The following is a 21764-nucleotide window of genomic DNA, read 5'->3' as shown; positions in this document are numbered from 1 at the left end:
GGAAAGAAGGTCGGGCTCGAAGGAAACCACTGGAAATGCGCAATAAACATGTAATTACTTAATGATGAATTATTTGTTTATTTATATAGTAGATGGTTTGAACCCAGGAGCATCAGTAGTTCGTATAGTGTGATCGTCTGGGTGAGTGTAGTTCTGAAAAGAACTGTTGTTGGTGACTGACGTTTCGACAACTTGAGCGGAAGTCATCTTCAGAGTCAAGTGAATAGTGTTTGTCAGTCGATGATGTTATAAGTCTGGTTCGTTGAACGTGATTAGTCAGTATAGCCACGATGGTATTGGCTGAAAGACTTGTGTAAAGTTTGTCATCAGTCATTGGTGGGTTTCGATCCGTCTACTGTTAGTCAAATAGGTCGGTTTTTGGTCCGTGTATTGTTAAGTCGGTCTGTCAGAAGTCCGTTTGTCGGTTTCGTTTCCGTCATGGATAAGTCATTTGTAAGGCGCCGGTAGTTGTTGACATCTGTTAAGAGGCGTTTGTTCTAGGTTAGTGTACCGGCTTTCCAAAGTCAGTCGTTGAAAATAGTTTGTACTGTAGGTTAAACACTGAGCAGAGTCCCAGTCAATGTTGTGGTTTGTCAGTTGACGACGTACAGCAATGTGATTGTTGGCATCACCATTTCTCGTGGCTCGTTTGTGTTTAGTCAGTCTCGTGTTAAGGTTTCTGCCAGTCTCACCAATGTAAGAAGCCTGGCAGTCGGAGCATTTGATCTTGTAAACTGCTCCCTGTCTGTTGTTAGGTTCGTCTCTGTCTTTCACGTTGGTCAGTAAGAACGTAGTTGTAGGTTTGGAAAACTTCCTTTTCTAGACTGTTTGGTAAGCCGCGACAACAACGAACTACGAACGACAGTGTACAGAAAACCGACGCATACCGACAGATTACTTGACGAGTCATCCTACAACCCGACTTCACACAAAGCCACGACTATAAAGACTTTGACGAGACGAGCGCAACTAGTTTGTGACACACCGGACAGCTTACGCGACGAAAACAGATACCTTGAACGTGTTTTTCACAAAAACAACTACAACGCTGACTTTGAAAGTGAAAGTGAAGAATGATCATCGCAGTTAATCTTCCAATTTAAGCAATTGGAAAGAAGAAGCCTGAAAAAAATCAGGGCTTCAACGGGATTCGAACCCGTGACCTCCGCGATACCGGTGCGATGCTCTACCAACTGAGCTATGAAGCCACACATTGGGAGCGAGGTCAATTAATTGAGTTCATATCTTCCCGTGAGGAGTGAAATGATGTGAAGTTTATATGAAATAATTCATATATGAACTGCGGTTGTAGATGAAAGTGAAGAATGATCATCGCAGTTAATCTTCCAATTTAAGCAATTGGAAAGAAGAAGCCTGAAAAAAATCAGGGCTTCAACGGGATTCGAACCCGTGACCTCCGCGATACCGGTGCGATGCTCTACCAACTGAGCTATGAAGCCACACATTGGGAGCGAGGTCAATTAATTGAGTTCATATCTTCCCGTGAGGAGTGAAATGATGTGAAGTTTATATGAAATAATTCATATATGAACGCTGACTTTATTAGACGAAACATTTACCGACCTACTGAAGCTGACGCTACGAACAGGAACCCTTCACCTGTTACTACAGTGACTATACCTGACATTAAGGGCACTTCGGAGACCATCTCACGGATCCTACAGCCCTACAACATTCGTGTAGCCCACAAACCTACAACTACGTTACGACACTTACCATTTATAACTGACCAAAAGTAATATTTTTACTGATAACTGAGATACTACGGGCACTCTCACTGGTCGATAGGTGTGTTAAGCAGCCTGGTTTAGATGAGAGTATCATGAGAGTAAACACTCACACTACTGTACATGCATTGAAAACATAATTAGGGCAAACTGTTGTCACTCACGGTATTTTGTTTCTCACGCTTGGAAACTCTTCCTCTTATATGCCTGCGGCAACCATCATCAAATCATAATCAGTATTGTAACCTTTTTAAAATGTACTCGGCTTAGACTTGGGCAAACATCAAACTTTGGAGTCTATATATTGAAAGCATAGAATTCTTCTGTCTATAATTCTTCCCGAAGGTTGACCTTCTTTTCGAAATATACGTGATGCCGACAGAGGTTGTCATTCCTACAAAAGGAAGATGGCTATACACTCAAACTCTTTAAGGGTTGTTACCCATAGGGAGCATGAAAATAAAAGACAGACTAGCTAGGAGGCCAGAAAAATGATAATGCTTAATAATGGTGTAACATGAAAGTTAGTAGTAACTACGTGTTAAAAATTATAATAAGGAACCGACCTCTCAAACCTTTTGTAGGAGAACTGAGATGCAATCGCAAGTAGGCGAGTCATATGGTCCATATTTAATTAAATAAAATAACGGTAATTTTGGAATCAGTCAGACATAACCATGCGCCGGTTAACTGTTAAAAAGAAGAAAGGTGCTGGCAGCTTAAAAAAAATAAGGAGCGGAGCTGCGCGCTGTCAGCTGATTCACCCATACCTACTTTAGCTTCTTCACTGGATTGATTGATGAGGGTTTTTATAACCATTTCTTTATTATTATGGACGTCTGACTACTACGACTAAGATTTGACAATTTTGTTTATTTGAGCAGCTAATCCGTACTAATAACTTAAGATTAAAGATTAAATCGTACAAACATCGACATTAGGCTGTAATCCCCGTGTGAAATCAAGAATTATGAACCCGCTAGGCGAGTGAAATATTTAGAGTTATTACACCGTGCGTGGCATCCACGCCGTGGAATAATGGAATTCGCTGAAAATATAACGGTGTCGCGATCTGAGTGCAATAAAGTATTTCGATTATTTGATTTCTTAGCAGTCGTGTCCAGAAGTACAATTTCTCACTGGGTAAAAAGTAGCAGCAAGCAGTAACAAAACCGTTCTTATTCCAAATGGCCAGGCTGAGTAATAACTCGATGTACGAACCTTGAAATCTTGAGATTTTCTCGTAATTGAGTTCAGTTCACGTTAGTTGTCAGTCAGTTGCATATAATTGCAATTGCAAGGCACTAATTATTAATTGGGTGAGGTCACGCGCTTAACTCACCACATGTAGTTTGCAAGGACCTGAATTGTCTGATACACACTGTAGCAAGGAAAGGAAAGGAAAGGAAAGCGCCGTTACTCAATTTGCGGCACCACGATGCGCAGGAGAAACTATAATAATTATATCTTAATGACACAACTTACATTAGTAAAAGTCGTTTTGCAAACCTTCAACATCAAAGTTTGGCCCCTTTCCTTCGCATTTCCAGTCACAGACACTTACCTTGGTCGTTTAACACACCTTCACTCGCCAGCAAACATGAAATTAATCAAAAGTAAATTCTAATTATCAACCACAAACATATCATTAGGCAGTTGAATGAATAAAACAAACAATGGCTTTGTTAGTGCGTTAACGCTGATCATGTTCAAATAACGGATCTTTCTTACTTGGACAAAACAATGGATGGATTTGTTGAAGTCCCTAAGGATCGCCGAGAAGCCGTTATACAATTATGTACTCGTTTTTGTCATGCGCGCTGGAGGATTATAATTTGGAAAAGTTGGTCAGTTTAGGCCCGGTTCAAAGGTCGCGCTATATCGTCATGTGGTACTTGTATCTCTCAGCATTTTTTAAAAAAAAAGAAAGAAAGAAAGAAAGAAAGAAAGAAAGAAAGAAAGAAAGAAAGAAAGAAAGAAAAACGGTTTAACCCCCTGAAAAAAAAAAAAAAAAACTTAGTAACGGCAGCAGCCATAATCGATTATGGCTTCTGGTAACGGCTATTAATATCAGAATCAGATACCAAAATATCCGCTCTTGACCTATTGCTGTTAATTTTCAAATGTTTAGTTCTGCCAGGTTGTGATCAATGTTAGAATAAATGGAAGCTATGTTTTAAATTATGGAGCAGTGGAAAGCGATCTCTGACAAGATGCACTTGACGTCAATGCGCTTTAGACACTTTGCATACCTGGCTTATCACGCTTCTTTCTGGTGCGATCATGCGAGCACCTTATAAAACTACAACTGAAATTCAACTCCAGCAGCACTGTGAATGACAAGAAACTTTTACTTTGCTCCGTAGAGTAATCTTGCGCACGCGCAGTGGCGGATCTAGGGAAGGGGCCCCCTTATTATGGGTAAAAAAGGAAGAAATCACAGAAGGAAGAAAAGCCGGCAGGGCAAGCAAAACAAAACCAACCCCCCCTCCCCCCGTTAGCTGAAGGTCTGGATCCGAGAAGGGGATAACGTTGGCTCGAGAAGGGGTGCTCTCAAGTCATGCTGCAGTCCCAAGCTCAGTTCGTACGTACGCGTTCTTCTTGATAGCGTTGGCTCGAGGAGGGGTGCACTCCAGTCATGCTGCCGTCCCAAGCTCAGTTCGTACGTACGCGTTCTTCCCTGATAACGTTGGTTCGAGGAGGCGTGATTGCTACTTTTAGGAAACCATTATAAAATGATTTGAAGCTAATTAGATATGCGACTCGTTTACCACTAAAAAGCTTCCCTTTATCTTCTGTAAGTTCTCTGATGAATTATTTATGTGAAGAAACAGTCGCTGCCCTCGGCTCAAAAAGTGGAGAAGTGGGGAAGCTGTTCATAACAGCGCAGAAATTGGGTAAGAAGGAATTGTTCCGTTCGACGTATTACGTAGCTTATCAGAAGCAAACCATAATACTCTGAATAAATGCTTTGAAAAGCTTAAATATTTTTGTGGCTACTAAAAGTTATTATATGGGTTTAGATGGGCATTGGCTCATGGGGTAAGTCTCTGCAGTTACCATGTACTAATTAGGGAAAAGTTTGACCCAATATATGGTCTAAGCTCTCGTAAACGACCACCTCCAGTAAGGGACTACCTAGGCTTGACATTAAATTTTTGGGTGGTCGCTTACGGGAGGTTCGACTGTATAACAGTCCATTGTTGTTAATTACATAAGCCGTGCCGAGAACGAAAAGACGGAAACGGTGAACAAATAAAACAGGCGGAATTCGCCGATAATTTTGACCATTTCGCGCCATTCACGCCTAATGTCGTTCCCAGATCTCTTCTTTAGCACAAGAGCATAGCGTGTTTCAAACCAAGATGGCGGATTGGAACGTGTGATTCGCCTTGTTCTTCGAAGGCTTTTTCTCCCACGATTTGCGTATTTATGCCATTTTCCCCAAATCTCCAAGCCAACAAGCGTATCTTAGACCAGGTATGTATACGTAGTAAAGAGTTTCAAAGCCGAATTCCTTTCCTGAGTTTGCCGTTTAAATAAGTCAGTGAAAGCTAGGTAGTATTAGACAGCGGCGGACAGAGTAGCAGTTGGTTTCTCTGTTTCCCCGAGCAGTTCAATGTTGGAGAAATCAATTGCCCGCAGGTTAGTAAGAGGTTGCACGCTACCGTAATATTTCTTCTAAAAGTCCTAATTTCGAATTCTTTGTGGATAGATCGACTTTTGTTTGTTGCTTGTCTGATGACAACTGGTAACCCATTGGCACGAGTGATTTCAAGCAAATCTCTCGTGCCTAATGTAGCGAAATATAAGAAGACTGAAGCTCTATGGAAGACCCACTGTTCTAAAACGAAGAGCCACTTGTTTTAAACGAAGACCTCACTAGTCTATCTTAAACGAACAGAAGTGTAGCAAAACGAAGACCGACTAATCTACATCCATGTACATGTAAAACGAAGACCCTCTGAAGCAGAAGATAAGTTTGGCATCAGATGTGATAATACTTGATTTTTTTTAAAATTAAACCTTTGTTATGTCAGTGATACTTTCCAAAACAGATTGTTATTTTTTTTCAAGTCTTTGGGGAGCTCAAAATTATTTCCGAAAACATCACCATAACATGCTTGACTTGGAGATACATGTGCGAGTGATCATGTACTTTCAATTGCAAAATTAAATTTTGGCGGGAGATTATCACATGATGATTAAATTTGTTATGCAAGAGTTGCCTTTGGTGCCTTAAATAGACTGTACATTTGAAACGGTTCAAGCAATCGGTCAAAATGGAGAAATCGATGTAATTCGATCAATATGCATTTAAAGAATGGACTATTGATGCCAATAATGAAATCAAATTTGACATTACAGCATTCATTATTTATACTTTAGCAACAAGATTGCATTACACAATTTCACACACGCTGTGCTATATGATGAGATTGCTGTCAAAATCCTTGCATGCTCATTGGCTAATTTTCACTATCAATAATAGCACACAGACGGATCCCATATTACATTTATTCAAAGAGGAGAGCAATGCGGCAACCTCAGGGCTTTCAACTTCAGTTTTGTAGATGTCACTGACTGGGAAAAGACCTAAAATAATTGTCACATCTAATGCTGATCTAGGGCTACATGTATGCTCAAGAAGTGCCTGGGTGCCACAGGCAACTAACTTTTGCCTTTGGGTGACTGGAAAAACTTATTTTTTTCATATAAGCTTAAGTGCTGGGCATCCAGGATTTCATGGTGAGGAACCTTTGGGCTCCTTGTAATTTTTCTTAGACCACAGCCTTGCTGAACTTATCTTCTACTCCAAAGGAACTTTTTTTTTTACATTTTGCATGACCGTGCCATACATGCATTTTAGGTCATTATGCTGTTAGTGTCAGCCAAACCCAGGGCTGTTGTAAAGTTTCGAGTCACCTGTAGCCTTGATCTTTACACCTGTAACAAACTTGTTACTTTATTGGTGAATTGTATCCACTATGTACAGGCAATTTTACCTGTAATATCTAGGGCTTACCAAGCATACTGAGGGGCAACAGGTGCAGTTACAGATTATGGCCCTTAATGACTGCCCTGTAAACCTATTACCGGTACATGTAAGTATCTGCTTAATGGGACATGTCCACCCACAGACCTGTATGAGATTTGTGGACTTGGAAAGACAAAACAATGAGTAGTATTAACAAGTCGGGCAAGATCTTGGTTGGTTCTTGTTTTGATTTATACATTTACCATGAAATGTTTAGCAAATGCATTATTTAGGGATTAGAAACTCAATACAGTACCTGCATATTTTATATTATTGTTCCTTTTTTGCTAGTTTTAAGAAACTGTTGGCTGTATCACCCTTGAACATTCAAGATGGCAAAAACCTTGGATATTGAGATTTTTAAGGTTTGTTCTTAATGTGCAGTGTATATTGTTGGTTCACTGAGTTTCAAACTCAGGAGTTATAACATGTGTAATGCTTGCTGCACAGTTTAGTCCTCAGTCTGCATTTTACACTGACTGTTTTGGGCTAGCTTCATAAGGAATCGAAAAGCCTGGATTTTGCTTTTGGCGTGAACAAACATGTCACCAGAATAACAAGCTTCCTGTTGCCAGCAAAATTTTAACTATGACCGGGAAGAATTAGATTTTGGCCTGCTCTTAGCAATATCCACACAAGACATGGAGCAGATCAGAGTGAAACTTTTTTAAGTTGTCATCCTGGAGCGTCTCTGTTGCTTAAGTTTCATTTTCAATCAAAAATTATGTTCTCGTTCAAGTCCCTCCATGCCTACTTGACATTGTCGTCGTTTCTTGTTATGGTTGCTTAAGCTCCCTGATGGCAATCAGTTTGTAAAAACTTGTTTTCCCAATACCTCTTGTAAGTATAATCTTCTTAAATTGTATTTAATCTTTGCAATATTTTTGTACAGGTAATAAATGCTGGGAATTTTTGGGCTCATCCCATTGCCAGCCCTGGCAGTGAATTCCAAGACTTCATGGGAAAGCTGAATGATCATTTTAGAAAAAGCACATCACAAGCTGTTCCTCAACTAGTGAAGGGTCAGGTCAGTACATCAACAACATCAACAGTTACAGCAACGTTTACCTGTATGGATACAGTAGTTACATTTTATAGACAGAAAATAAAGTATTGAATTAAGTAGAGTACTGGCTGCTTGGAATAACCATAGGCCTAGGGGCTTGCAGAACCAGGCAGCTACAATGAAATTAAAGGTGTTATTAGTATAGATAGATAAACTGGAATAAAATATTAAACACAATCCATTGATGACAGCCTCTAGTGGGACACAAGAGACATGGGCAGATACAAAGGGGAGTGGATTGGCTGGCTAGCCACCACCCCCCCTCTCCTCCCCCTTTTTGGAGAAGCAAAAAAGAAATGAAAAAGACATAATTTATGTACATGTAGTGAATATTATGGCAGACATTTAGGCAAACCCTGTGGACAGGTACCTCATTGTAATTACATTTCTAGTACTTCTGGTGTACATTGTAACAGTTTTCAGTTAGGGTTCCAAATCTCAAATTGCAACATTCTGGGTACATCTGCCATTGATTCTGCAACCTCAAGGTACTAGCCACCCCCCTTTGAACAATCCTGGATCCACCCCTGAGAAAAAGTGAATACAGTTGCAGATTGTGTATTTTTAATTATTTTTTTCTCTTTCTATTTAATATGTAGATGTGTGTTGTAAGGAGAACGTCTGACAGTTGCTGGTACAGGGCGAGAGTGCAAAGTGTGCTACAGACATTAAGTGGACCACAGGCTAGGTACAGTAATATTATTTTGTTGAAATAACACAATTCTCTTCGCAGAAGCAATTCTCTTTGTTGTACTAAAAGATTCCTCCCTACTTTGTGTACCTCTGGCCTGTGCAAAACATGTGATATTTTGCTTTTACACGCACATGTAAGTGGAAATACACTGTACTTCTAGCAGTACAGTCGCAAGTGTAGATTAATATGCTGTTACTTGTATTTTATTTATTTATTTGTTTATTTATTTATTTATTTATAATTTTAAATTGTTTAATTTTGTTTTGGTTTATTTATTTTTATTTTTTTTTGCAGTGTGTTCCTTGTGGATTTAGCTGAAAGTACCCTGGTTCCATGCTGCTGGTAAGGAACATCTTCAAGCTCGCTACCAAGTTTTATAAATTAAAAAAAAATAAGCTTAAGGTTAGAGATTTTGCTGTATCGCAGTCTGACAATTCTTGGCTTTATTATCTTAATTAACAGAACAATCTCCGACTGAAATAGTAGTGGGACATATTCAGTTATTTGAAGAAGCAGTAATTATGACTTGTGGAGGGGGGATGAACTTGAATACCTCAAGGAAAGCCCTTAAAACATTATAGCATGAACAAACTGCCCACAAACTTGACCCATAAAATCTGAGCTGCTTTAGTAGAGTCACAAGAATGTGCACCCAACTCTGCCACTCCTACACCTTCATAATCTACTAACATCTACAAACATGTCATTCTCTTTTCCAGGATCAGGGAAGTGCCAGCAATGTTCCAAAACGTTCCTGTTCAAGCCATGGAGTGTTACTTGACTGGACTTAAACCCCTTAGCCTTGTCACATCTTACTTTGACCTGACCACCTCTAAACAGTGAGTATCCGTTGTTTGTCAACTTTTGCATTGCACTTGAAATTAAATTTCCTTTGGTGTATTATTTTTAACATTTAAATAAATACATGTATTTAAGAAATTGAAAACACGTTCTGTGTTTCTATTGAGTTATAGTAACATGAGTGGAAGTTTGGGAGAATGAGAAACGCTGTGAGAACATGAGGCAACAGGCAAGTGTTTCCACAGCCTTTTTGAGTTCTCCCAAACTTTCACGTAATAAAAAAATTATATCAAACACAAAAGACCTTGTTTGACCACATTTCGAAACACCAAGAAGAGAGTTGAAAATACAATGCACAGACGCACAGCGGAGTATTTTTTGACAAACTTTGAGGTGTTTGGAATTGTGGTCAAACACTGAGTGTTTGTTGTAATATATCAAACACAAGAGACAGTGTTTCATTGGGATATCCAAACACCGAGAAGAGAGTTGAATATACAACTTGGAGCAGAGTATTTTGACGAAATTCGAGGTGTTTGGATCGCCGATGAAGCACTGTCTCGAGTGTTTGATATAACTTCTCAATCGAAACAAAAACTAAGGAGTAAACAAAGAAGTAAAATCGTCAAAACCTGTGCTAAGACTAGGTATCCAGACGTTCTTCACGGTTGTGATTTTCTTTCTTTTAACTTGATGAAGTATTAATGAGTTTGAGCAATAATTATCTTATCAACCAAAACTAAAACTGAGGAGAAAATGGAGAAATAAAATTGTTAAAATCTACACTAATTAAGATCAGATATCTAAACACCATCACGGTAAGCACACGCTTTCTTACAAGGTGTTTTTTAAATATGTACATTCTACTCCTCTCTTCTTCTGTAGAACAGGTAGAACCATGAATGAACAAGAAGGTTACAGTTTTAAAAGTAACATTAATGTTTTGCAGAGTAGCTGATCACTGGGATGAATCTGCCACTAACTTGTTTAAAACTCTCATACAAGGTACGAAACATACAGTGTAGCTTTACACAACTTATACATTGTGTAGGTTTTACAAATTAAACTGTTGTGTTACACATGCTTGCAATGCACCATCAATTAACTCACAATACATCTCATATAGTGTTTAATGACAAGTTATAAAAAGCTCTAAAATGTATTTCAGGATGCAAGCTTCAAGTTTCCGTTCATAGACAAGATGAAAAAGGAAAATATCATGTACTCCTACTCGCTGACACAGGACGTGCTCAGGTAAAGGCAATCATCAGAGGAAAGTCTTTGATTGCTCCCTACAGGAAGTTATACATGTAAATTATAGGCTATCAAGGAATCAGGGAATGAGAAATTACATGTATAAAGGAAATTATCTACTGCACGTACATGCAGTTTATTTTGATTTGATAGAGCGGTTTTCAGATGAGTGTCATAAAACCAAAATTAAAGTAATCATTCTGGCCAATCACAAAGGACACAGACAATACAACAGTGACCCAATCAAATCATAATTGTACAGTGTTGAATCTGAATACATTGTCAATTGAGCAAGTCATTAGAGCCATCGACATGATTATATCAATATTCCTTTAGATTTGCATCAATGATGAATTGGTGATCAAAGGATTTGCAATGTACTTCTTGGAAACTGAACCAGTTTCAGAAATCAGCCCAACCAAAGCTGCAAAACTCAAAGCAATGAATGACAAATTCCAGAAGGAAGGGGTAGAAATGCTGCAAAACCTGAGAGAGTATGTCAAACATGGCAAGTTTACAGGCAGCGAGGAATCAAACAGCACAGATGACGAGCTGATGGATCGTAGAAATAATCACAGATTTTCACGAGCAAGGGAATCCCCCCTCGATGTTCTTAGACGTCAGGCTTCTCACCACAGTTCAAATCAGAAAGAAACTGGCGTTCATTGTGAGCCTTCGGCAAGAATTCCTAAAAGTGCAACTCAAAGCTTTCCATGTCAACAGTTCTCGCCACAACAGTCATCTTTTGAGGGTGCATCTAGTGGTGGGTCAACAGAGAAAGAAAAAATTGATATATCAAGAATGCCTACAGTGTTGTCATCAAGTGATGAAAATTCTGGAAGAGTCAGGTTTCTCTCATCAAGGCTCCCTGCAACAGGTAGTGGTATGAGTCCAGGGTTTCCGGCAATGCCATCAAAATCACCCAATTCAACTAACCTGAAGCCGATTCTTAAGAAGAGAAGTCCTCATGACATTTGTCAAGGTAGTGGCTCATCTAGTGAGACAGATGACTTGTTTCAAAGGAAACACTTGCAATTGGACAGAGATGATTCAGGTGTTTCTTGCAGTGAAATACCTGAATCAGGTAACAGTGCTAATGGAGACATTTCTTTAAGAAAGGAACCTTTACCCTCTTCTAATTCAATAGCTGTAGATGCACTGTTTGGTCATCACAGAGCAACTGTTTTAGAAAATGCTAACTGTGCAAGAAAATCAGAGTTAACTGAGCCATTGACTCAAGGTGATAATTTGCCAATTAAAGATGAGAGAAGTCCCGAGAAAATACTATCAAAAATAGAGTCTCTGTTAGAAACTAGCAGAAGCAGTTATGAGTCTGCTTCAGACAGAACTTGTGCAACCCCATCAGCTAATCTATCTTCTGGAATTGTGCCTGACCGTGATCAACTTCTAGTACAATCTTTAGCAAATAAAGGAATTGACCAAAATTGTATTGAAAAATCTCTACACAAGTCGCAGTTGTTGCCGACTTCCTCTCTCAAGTCTCCTCTTCCTTCAGAAATGCTTTTATCATCCAAGTCTTCAAGTTCACCCTTACAGCCCACCGGTGGAACAAAGCTGTTGTTTTCAGAAGGTGTTGTTATCTGCACTGAGGGTGCACCTGCTCCTAAGCCAATTACTTTTTTGGAACATTGTCCATTTGCTCATTTCTTGCCTCGGCTAGGTGTAATGCAACCAAGCTTGATTCAGCAACATGCTTGGCCAGCTCTTTTGCGGGGTCGCGATGTTGTGGGCATTTGCACTGCAAATGTAGGACAAATACTTGCCTACTTGCTCCCTATTATCTATCAATTAGTGGAGGAAAGGGAATTATATGCAGATCTGCCAAAGATGACAAGTGGGGTAAGTAAAGTGTTGTTGTTTTTTTATCCTTTTTAAGTTTATCGGCTGTTTACTTTACACTAGAGGTTATTAAGCTACACTAGTACATGTACAATGTTGGACACTTACAGTTACACTGTAAATGTTACATGTGCGCTTACATGCAGTTTATTGATAGGTAGCTGAAATTCTGCCTTTGGCCTCATCAACTATCACCTCATAGAACCTCAAGCTCATAAACTAATTGCTAAATAGAAGACTACAACAAACCAATGCCATCAATAATTCTTGGCTAACTGCAGTTTGTACTCTGAGTGATAAACAATAACCTTGCACAAAGTCAGTGTAATTAATGATGATCATTCTTTCAATGTTTCAGCCTCAGTTTCTTGTCCTTGCTCCAACATGGGGGACAGTAGCTTTCATATACAATCAATGTAAGGACATACTTGCAAGAAACAGGAACATTCGTACACAGATGATATTTGCAGCTGGCGCTGAAGAGAATAAAATTCTTCCAATAGTAAATGGCTGTGAGATTCTGATTGCAACTCCACCTTGTTTCTTGCGCATGCTCAGGAAAAGTTACATCACCCTTGATAGGCTCTGTCACACTGTTTTTCACGATGCTGACATCATGGTGGAGGACTTTACCTCAGAGATTAAAGAAATCATGCGACACTATGCTAGACTTCTGAAATCTCAGCCAAGTCGTTCAGCACCTCGTCAGGCGGTTGTCATGGCATCATCATGGAGTGTAGGTGTCGCATCTTTGGTCAAGGCCTATCTGGGCAACCCTGTGCTAATAATTCCTGACATGATTGAAGCAGCTATATACAGGAGTGTAAAGGAAATTGTGACAATTTGCTCAGAGAGTCAGAGAGATGTTGAGCTTCTTGGTAAGCACATTTTGCCATACAAGTAGTGAATCGTCTATACCTGCTAACTTTTATCGAGACTGCCAACTTTAATCTTTGGCATTGTAAGAGCCTCAAAATAAAAGTTTAATTGGGTAGAAAGACACCAAAGACGTAAAAATGAACAAAACAGGAACAGGGTTGTTTACATGCAAGAAAGGTGATAAACTACTCACAGGCAGCCAAGGTCAAGATCAGCAAGAAATATATTACTTTGTATGGAAATGTTATTTTTATGATCAATTTAGGAGGGTGAGATACTAGAGAACACTTACTTACCGATCGTTAGTACTGTAATCCCATACAAAGTGTAATACACATATTTTTTTAGTGACTACTATTACAAAAGATGATCTTTATTCACAGCTTGAGCTTGGGTGGCCTGTGCATTGTCTTGAACATTATTAAGGGTTAACTTTTTATGATGTGTCTTCCATGATATAGCTTTTTTTAACTAAATTGTACTTATTATTTTGCTTCTATATTCATTTTCTTTTCCATGTCAGGTTGCTTAGACTTGTACATCAGCACAAGAGATATCTGTGTCTTTGCATCCAAGGCAGCAGAGGCAGAGAATATTGGAAACCTTCTGAAAGCAAATTGCTACTTTGTCCTGGTAGCTCATGAATTTCTAGATCCTCAGCAACTTGCCAGTGTGAAGAGACAGTGGAACACTCCACATACAACTGGTTCCTTGCCAGTACTAGGTACGCACACTTCAGAAGTCGTAAAATGTACAATTAAAATTTAATAATTTAATGATTTTCAGGTCCCGGGAACATATGCACGAAATTCAGAAACACGGGCCCATGAAATCCCTGGTATCATAGCTATTGGCACAACAACTTGGGGGAGTGTGGCACGCTCCTGCAGAAATTTAATTCAGTAATTTAATTTAGAAATTATTGCAAATGACAGATTTCAAATTACCCAGGTAGAAGAGGGTGGGGGAGGCAGAACAAAGCACACACACATACCATACATAGAACCTTTATTTAAACATGATTACATAACAACGCTTTCAATTTATGGGGTCGTGTATCAACTCAATAAAACAACACAATGACAAAAGTTCAAAGTTTAATTTACCTACAATAAAAGGGAAAGGTTTACATTAAACTAGCAAGTTATACAACACTTGCAAAGGTTAAAAATTTTAAAATTCCCAAGTCTGTAAGAGGCCATATTCGTATTCTCGGTATTGGACTGGAACTAGCTTGGGATGGAGGCTCATGCGGGGAATATCATTAAAAAGAGATTAATGCATTTGCATTTGAAAAGACCGCCCGCGTTAGCCTCAATTTCAAGCTAGTTCCAGTCTAATATCGAGAATATGAATAATAATAATTTGGTCGTTTGCACAGCAAAAACGTTAAAATCAAAGTCCTTTATAGTGTAGCTCTTTGCGACGTTTTCCACGAAAGACTTGAATGATGTCTCCTTGGCCAACCTCTTCAACCTCCTAAATCCGTTTATAATCCTTGAAGGTGTTAATGTTTGAGCAACCAGAGAACACCCAGAAAGTGGCAGTGGGCAAATAACCAAATTATTTTGCGCATGTTGACCTTGTTGGGTGAAATAACAGACTCCCATAGCTATTATATTTTTCTTCTCACTCACACTATTTTATTGAATTCTCACGAATTATGAACAATTATTAATCATTTTAATGATTAAGATTATATAATTAAAATTATTAATGATCAATAATTTTAAGAAATTCATGTCGAACGTGCCTGTAGTGTTGGTGACTTGTTTTCTTATGAGCCAAAATTTTGTCTTATGTTTTATTTGGCTAACTCCAAATATTTTTTTGATTCAGTGATGACTGATGGAGTCATTAACCAGATGAACATCACAAATGCTTCATGCGTGATAAACTTTAACTTTCCTGGCAGCAAGACACAGTGCGGCAGACGGCTTACTACTTTGGCAGGGACATTTACATCTTCTGAGGTAACTTACCGTAAAGTACTATCTAGCTACCGGTATTACGTTATGAGCTCGAGATTTCTATCGCATGATAGTTGACGAGGGCGCAGTGGTACCCAATTATGACGCACAGAAATCAAGAGCGAATAATCTAATCTACCAGTCGTTCAAAACTTATCTAGTAAATTACCTGAAGCCTCTTCAGTAACACTTCCAAAATGCAAAGCAGCAGCCACAATTTTGTTAACAACCGCACACTGCTACAATCATGGACAAACGTCTTGGGACAATTTTGCACTTCTGGCGCTTTTGCGCACACGCCAGACGCGAATACAACTTCACCTACCTAACCTCGCCCCCACTCCCCCATACAATGTTGAAAACTAGTACACTGTACCTACAATTTCACCTGATTTTCAACATTGTGTTGGGTGGGGAGGGGGGGGGGGGGCAGCAGCGCGCTTTTAAAGGATATAGCAGCGTTTTTTTTTTTTTTCAAACTTCAGTTCTAAAAGACAGATAATTCGTTACAGTACATAAGCGTCCAAAGGAATTTTGTCCAGGATTGTAGGCAACTCACTATCTACAAGAGAATAGATAGTGAGTAGCGTAGCCAATCAGAGAACAGCATTTGTGTTAAAACGCTGTTAGTTTGATTCTATTAAAGAACTTGACACTAACGATCGCCAACAAGTCACAGGCCACCAAAAATTCCGATTTAACCAGTTGATTTTTTTACTCGTACTTTGGCTTGTGAAAAAAGCTATTCTTACAGCATGTGACGAAAATCAATCTTGGCATACATCTGTAATCTTCCAAAAACATGGCTGGTGAAAAATGTGGTGAGGTGGTTTTGCTAGTAAAATCAAATTGAGGCTGTTGTTGGAACACAGCTGCGTTAAAAAACAATCCTACAGATGCACGATGTTTTGCCTTTAATTTCCTCTAGGAGCATGGCTGTGTGTCTGTGATTTTTGTGACTGATGAAAAAAACATGTTCCACTCCCCCGCCATACGCCAGCTGGTGACGAGATCCGGACAAGAAGTACCAGCGCTGCTAGAGGCAATGGCTGACCTAGCAATACAGGCAAGTCAACTGAAAGCGTTCCGATTTCTGGCCGGAAGAATTTGTAAAATTCTATTGTAAGACCATCGTTTCCAGGTCAAAAATCAGAACGCTTCTAGCTGATTCGTTAGATTATACTTATTTTCATGGAGAATTATGAATATCAAATTGGCAAAAGCAACTTATTTAAGTCCATGAAACATAGACGGCTGGCTGCCAATCTTTCTCTCTTAGGGTCAGATGAGTGTTTATCCGTGAACACGAACGCTAACGGGCGGTATGGGCGAAAAGGGGTTGGGGCGAGACTTAAGTGCTGCGCCCATGTCTCGCCCCAATCCCTTCTAGTCTGAAACGTCTCGCCTCAGAATCCTGCTTGATTTCAAGGGTAAACCATACTGCCAGTAGTCTCTTTGAACATACATTTACATGTGACTTGAGCAAATTAAACATGGTAGTTACTCTTGTATTCCATATCATTTTGCCAATTTGATAGTTCTTTTAGGTACTTTTACAATATATGTGACCTTGTTCTTGTTAGTCTTAGAAATATTTGTTTATTTTTTTCTAAGAGGACACGCTAACGAATCCTGCAATGTGATTGTTTCTTAGCGCTGTCCGAATTTTCCTATCTCCACGGTCACGTAGTGCATGCGCGATGTGTTTGTGGAAAGGTCAACAGTAATAAAAGTGATCTGAGAGGGAGGAAAACAAAATAAATAAGTTATTTACAGGCTTAGGGTGGTCCGTAACGTGAAAAATTGTGACCTCGGACTTGAGAACACTACCCTTGGCTGAAAGACCTTGGTCACAGTTTTTCACTATACGGACCTCCCAACCGGCAAATCATCAAAACTCCAAGCAAATTGATGCGGCGGGAGCAAAGTGCGGGAAAACGTAGACTGTTCACAGCTTCTCTATCTACGCACGCGAAAGAAAAAGCGAAGGGAGGTGGGGTGGGGTCCCCAACCCCTACCCAGCCAAGTCTTCCGTTTTGCGCTGGCGTCCAGTTCTCTCGCGATTCTATCCGCGCGTTCAACGACGGAATAAAAAATACGAGAAAATAGAGAGCTGTAAACCGTCTAGGAAAACGTGGTGCAGCTAGTCCTGACAGTTTTTGTTGTTACTTGCTATTGGATTAGAATGCGAATTATTTTCAACGCTTAACTGAAAACCTCTCTCATTACTAATTAATGTTATAAACGTCTCTTGCTCAGGAAAAAGAAAATACTAGGGATTTGTGTCATTCAGTGAAAGCTTTTGGATCATGCAGGTATTAGATTATTAAAGAAATCTTCTTTACTTTCTCATGATTTTGTTTCTCCAGAGAGTGTTATGAATTACAGCGCTGCTTTAACAAAACATTTCCTCAGTTTAACGAAAACATTCGCGTTGTATTTAGCTTAAGGAATCGTCGATTGTTAAGTTTCACTCCAAACGTTTCAGAGGTTCCGCGTGCTCAGTTTAATATATAGAAACTAAAACAAGTTCTGTTCTCTAAGCTATCCGGTGTACCCAAAGGCGACCCATGTTCTTTGTATGGGAATATTTTTCAGTCGGATTTCGGAGGTAGAAATACAAGGAAGCTCTTAATAAAAGAAAATGCTTTTTGTAACTTCCACAATGCATTGCTTGTCATCTGTGCACTTCTTGTGCTGTTTTGAAGCGACTTTAGCGAGTTGCCACTTCCAAGGTTTCCCTGCTGAGAATTATCACTGGCTAGATTTCCCAATAGTGAGCAGAAAAACGGCGAAGATCGAAAGCGTGGTCTTAATATTTGCGTGTCGAATTGTTTCATTCAAGTTGTCACATTTTTTATTTGTTGCTCTACTTCCCTTCATTAGAAGGAATATGAGCGAAGATTGAAATCCAGTCACTTTTCAAGCGAAGCAAAATTTTCTAATGATAATCGCATCCATCTTCATTTCTGTTTGAAGTGTCTTCTGAGTCGGTTTGGAAAGCGGACAAAAGAGGGCAAACTGGAGGTGACAAAATACTAACGAATTTGGAAACGCGTTTTTGATCAGCGCCTTTCCAAATTCGTTAGTATCAACGTAAAACGCGGTTAATGGTTCGCATGTCTCTGAGCGGTACTGTTCTCTGCACTCTTTATAAATAGTTAAATTCATGTATAAAAGATATTCTTCACTAGCCGAATTGCCCATAAATTAAAATTTGTGTCAATATATTATCTTAATTTCCAGATACAAAAGAGGAACGAGAAATTGTTCAGCAAGGCATTCCGTGTTAGCTGAGCTTGATAAACCAGTTAAAGGAGTTCCTACATCTGGTATAGTTAAGGTGAGATTTAGAGGTTATGTTGCTCGACTAGAAAACCACCATTAGCTTCAGAATATGGTACATGTATGATTTTCATTTGTCGAAAAGGAAAAAGTTGAAATCGATTTTCTGGACTCGCTAGGAATGGGCACTGGTAAATGGATAGGGTTGCTGTGGAGAGGGGGTCTGGCAAGGGAAGGGGCCTGATGCCTGCAATTGGCTAGCACCCCATTTTAGAACAGTCTTCAAAATAGTAGCATCTCATCTTCAGAGAGTGGTAATACTCCTTGGCGACCACTTACTTGATTATAAACCACGATAAACCATGACAATAGCCCTACTTTATCCGTCAGGAACTAGAATTAGTTAAAGTTCATCACTAAATTTGACTCTTCCTTTCTTAAAGGAGCTACGTCACGATTTGCTGATCTTGAAAAGTTTAGCCTAAAGTTTTCAAGTTCGTCGTTTGTAATCCGAGTTAATCTTCTCCATCCTTCTCCATCCTTGTTCCTTTATGGTTTAATTTATTTGTTGGGTGGTTTTCTATCTTAGTAAACTATTACTTTCAGGTTCTCTACCATTTAAAGTTAACTTTGTTAGCGGCCAAAATAACCCAAAATACCGTGACTGAGCTCCTGTAAGGATTTAAACAACATTTCTATCTCTCTCTAGGTGCTGATTCTCAATGTCATAGATGCATCGTGTTATTGGGTGCGAATCCTGGAGCATAAACCTACAGATGGAAACCAGACGTCTAGTGAAATTGCCGACAGCACTGAGTTCCTGGATCTGACTATGGCTGTGAGTGGATGGTATGCCGACCCAAATCACCGTGTGAAGCAGGAACTGATTGTTGCCGGTGATCTGTGTTGTGTAAAGCTGGAAAACAGCAATTCCTTCCACAGGTATTCAACTAGAATAATGCAAGTACTACACATGCAATCACTCCTGCTGATTTCTACCTTCGACTCCAGATTGACAGATTTAGGGACAAACCATGGCCTGAGTTGCAATGTTGTGTTTTTAGGCAAATACTCTTAACTCGCATAGTCCTTCTTCTTCACTCAAGAACATAGAAAATGTAAGCGGCCATGGAACAGCATCTCATTCACAAGGAGTAGTGCTCAATTTCAGTGTCCCTCTCGAGTTGTGTTGTCTGCTTTGTTCCTCCCACAGACAGTTTCCAGTTCAGGGGCGTGGCTTCATTTCCCTAACAGTGGCTGGTAATCAAACGAAGAGTAGTTATGCTCTTAGTTACGTCATGCTATTGAAAATGGAATTTAATACCAGCACCAACTGATGATCTATTGATCCGTGTGCTTAATTCTTAAGACAAGGATTGACTTGATAGTTAAATCACTTGAACATGTTAAATTAAAGCAAATGTCCTAGTAAAGAAAGAAATTTTTAACCAGGTACGAACCACCAGAAAGGTCTGTATCAAATGAGCCAGAAATGGATTTTTTTTTTATTGTTTGGTTTTTAGAGTGAAGGTCTGTAAAGTCACTAAAAGAGATGACTACAGCAAAACACCATCGGAAGTGCTGGTAATAATGATGTTTAAACCATAAATATTGTTAATAATGAAATTAAGAGAATGAAAGCAGCTGACTCAACACGATACGTTTCAGACTTTCATTAATAAATTCTAAACATTAATCTTGACCTTTCTTTATGTTCTATTCTGTTAGAGCCTGTAGAATACGAAATAGAGAGTTGGGATGCGTTCCCGGGGTGAACTGGATCAGGATCAGCGATCCAAGATCACTAGGATCATGGTTCATCAAAGGAACCGATGAATCCGTGACCAGAGTGGATTCATCGGTTCCTTTGATGCACCATGATCCGAGTGATCTTGGATCACTGATCCTTTTCCAGATCACCCCAAAGGAACGTATTCTTGGTGTAAATGATCGAGACATTTTGAAAGCAAAACAAGGCAGATTACTGTGGCTAGTCACCGTGCAATAAAAGTGGTGTACCTTAAAAGCCACCTTGTTCTTACAGATACCTCACTATTACAATCGCCTTGTTATTATGCCCACATTCGTTGGCTCAATGGGAAGCTCAGTCGGTTTCTTTATTTTGGAACCTTTAAAGGAGCCCAGTCACAGTATTTTAAGTTATTTTGGCCGCGCACAGAATAACCTTTAAATTATGGGAATCCTGAAAATAATAGTTTACTAACTTGGAAAAACTCCGAAGAGATAATAATGAACCACGAGGGAACAAGAATGGTTAAGGATGGAGGAGATTGACATGGATTGAAAGCGACGAACTTGAAAAATTTAGGCTAAATTGTTGAGGATGCGTAAACCGTGACTTAGCTCCTTTAAGCTTTCAATCTGCTATCCTGTAAACGAACAGAATTTAATAGTCAGGGTCCCACTATACTTAATAACAAAAATTCTGATTTCAACCCTTTAAAATTATAAGAATCCATCTTAAAACATCCGATACTCCACAACTTGAGGACTTGTTTTTTTTTTTTGAGCCCCAGAAAAATCGTAGGTACCGTTTTGCATTATCATTCTTCCTCTAATTTTCTTATTAACTACAAGTTTCTTTCTTGTTTTAGGTTCATTTTGTCGATAGTGGAGTTACTGAAGAGATACGTAGCGACAGACTTCTTCAGCTCCCTCCTCAATTTCATTCTTGTCCACACCAGGTACGTTCATATTGCTGGCTTTCTTCCGTGCATGATATTCTGTTTGCCCAACTTAGCACGATTAAAAGCATTCCCCAAGTACTGATGTCAAACAAGAACGCTTGATTTTCAGTCTGTTGGCAGTGACCAAGTTCATGATTGAAGAAAAGACACCTTAAATTTCATCATGCAAAATTTAGGAAACGTCCTCATAGCCCCACGTGAAATTACTACACGAAAGCTTTCACTGGGTGTAAATGGTTATAAGCACCTTGAATGCTGTTAGAGGGGGTAAAGCTGCAATGGAGCATTATCCTGGCCAATATGGAGTGGAGATACTCTTAAACGCCGTCCACATTACGCCGCAGGAATTTGAAAACGCAACTTTCTTTCTCCGGTTAGGAATTCCGTCCACAAAAGTCTGTCATGAAAACGGAGCTTTTCGAAAGTGCTTTTCAAACCGGAGGAATTTGAAAACGCCGGCT

General features: G+C 39.4%; 1 protein-coding gene across 3 annotated transcripts in view; it reads left to right on the top strand.

Annotated features, from left to right (window-relative positions):
* The first annotated feature begins 4964 nt into the window (after nucleotides 1–4964).
* LOC145466725 (uncharacterized) overlaps nucleotides 4965–21764 on the top strand; it is a 69601-nt gene continuing 52801 nt past the window's right edge. Inside the window, exons 1-18 of one of the 3 annotated variants that reach the window (XM_081450433.1) lie at nucleotides 4965–5228; nucleotides 7078–7151; nucleotides 7679–7813; nucleotides 8452–8540; nucleotides 8841–8888; nucleotides 9266–9385; nucleotides 10297–10352; nucleotides 10516–10601; nucleotides 10938–12461; nucleotides 12820–13339; nucleotides 13864–14064; nucleotides 15180–15313; nucleotides 16239–16376; nucleotides 17570–17625; nucleotides 18557–18653; nucleotides 19305–19537; nucleotides 20119–20179; nucleotides 21211–21300. In XM_081450433.1, coding sequence (XP_081306559.1) covers nucleotides 7119–7151; nucleotides 7679–7813; nucleotides 8452–8540; nucleotides 8841–8888; nucleotides 9266–9385; nucleotides 10297–10352; nucleotides 10516–10601; nucleotides 10938–12461; nucleotides 12820–13339; nucleotides 13864–14064; nucleotides 15180–15313; nucleotides 16239–16376; nucleotides 17570–17625; nucleotides 18557–18653; nucleotides 19305–19537; nucleotides 20119–20179; nucleotides 21211–21300 — 3621 coding nt within the window. In that variant the 5' untranslated portion in view covers nucleotides 4965–5228; nucleotides 7078–7118. Of the gene's footprint in view, nucleotides 5229–6527; nucleotides 6538–7076; nucleotides 7152–7678; nucleotides 7814–8451; nucleotides 8541–8840; nucleotides 8889–9265; nucleotides 9386–10296; nucleotides 10353–10515; nucleotides 10602–10937; nucleotides 12462–12819; nucleotides 13340–13863; nucleotides 14065–15179; nucleotides 15314–16238; nucleotides 16377–17569; nucleotides 17626–18556; nucleotides 18654–19304; nucleotides 19538–20118; nucleotides 20180–21210; nucleotides 21301–21764 lie in introns of those variants that run through there. The other 2 variants (XM_081450435.1, XM_081450434.1) reach the window with 2 other exon arrangements.

This window comes from Orbicella franksi, chromosome 13, assembly GCF_964199315.1.
Source record: "Orbicella franksi chromosome 13, jaOrbFran1.1, whole genome shotgun sequence".
NCBI lineage: Eukaryota > Metazoa > Cnidaria > Anthozoa > Scleractinia > Merulinidae > Orbicella > Orbicella franksi.
Note: the sequence above shows the minus strand (reverse complement) of the source record. Positions and strands in the feature narration are given on the sequence as shown.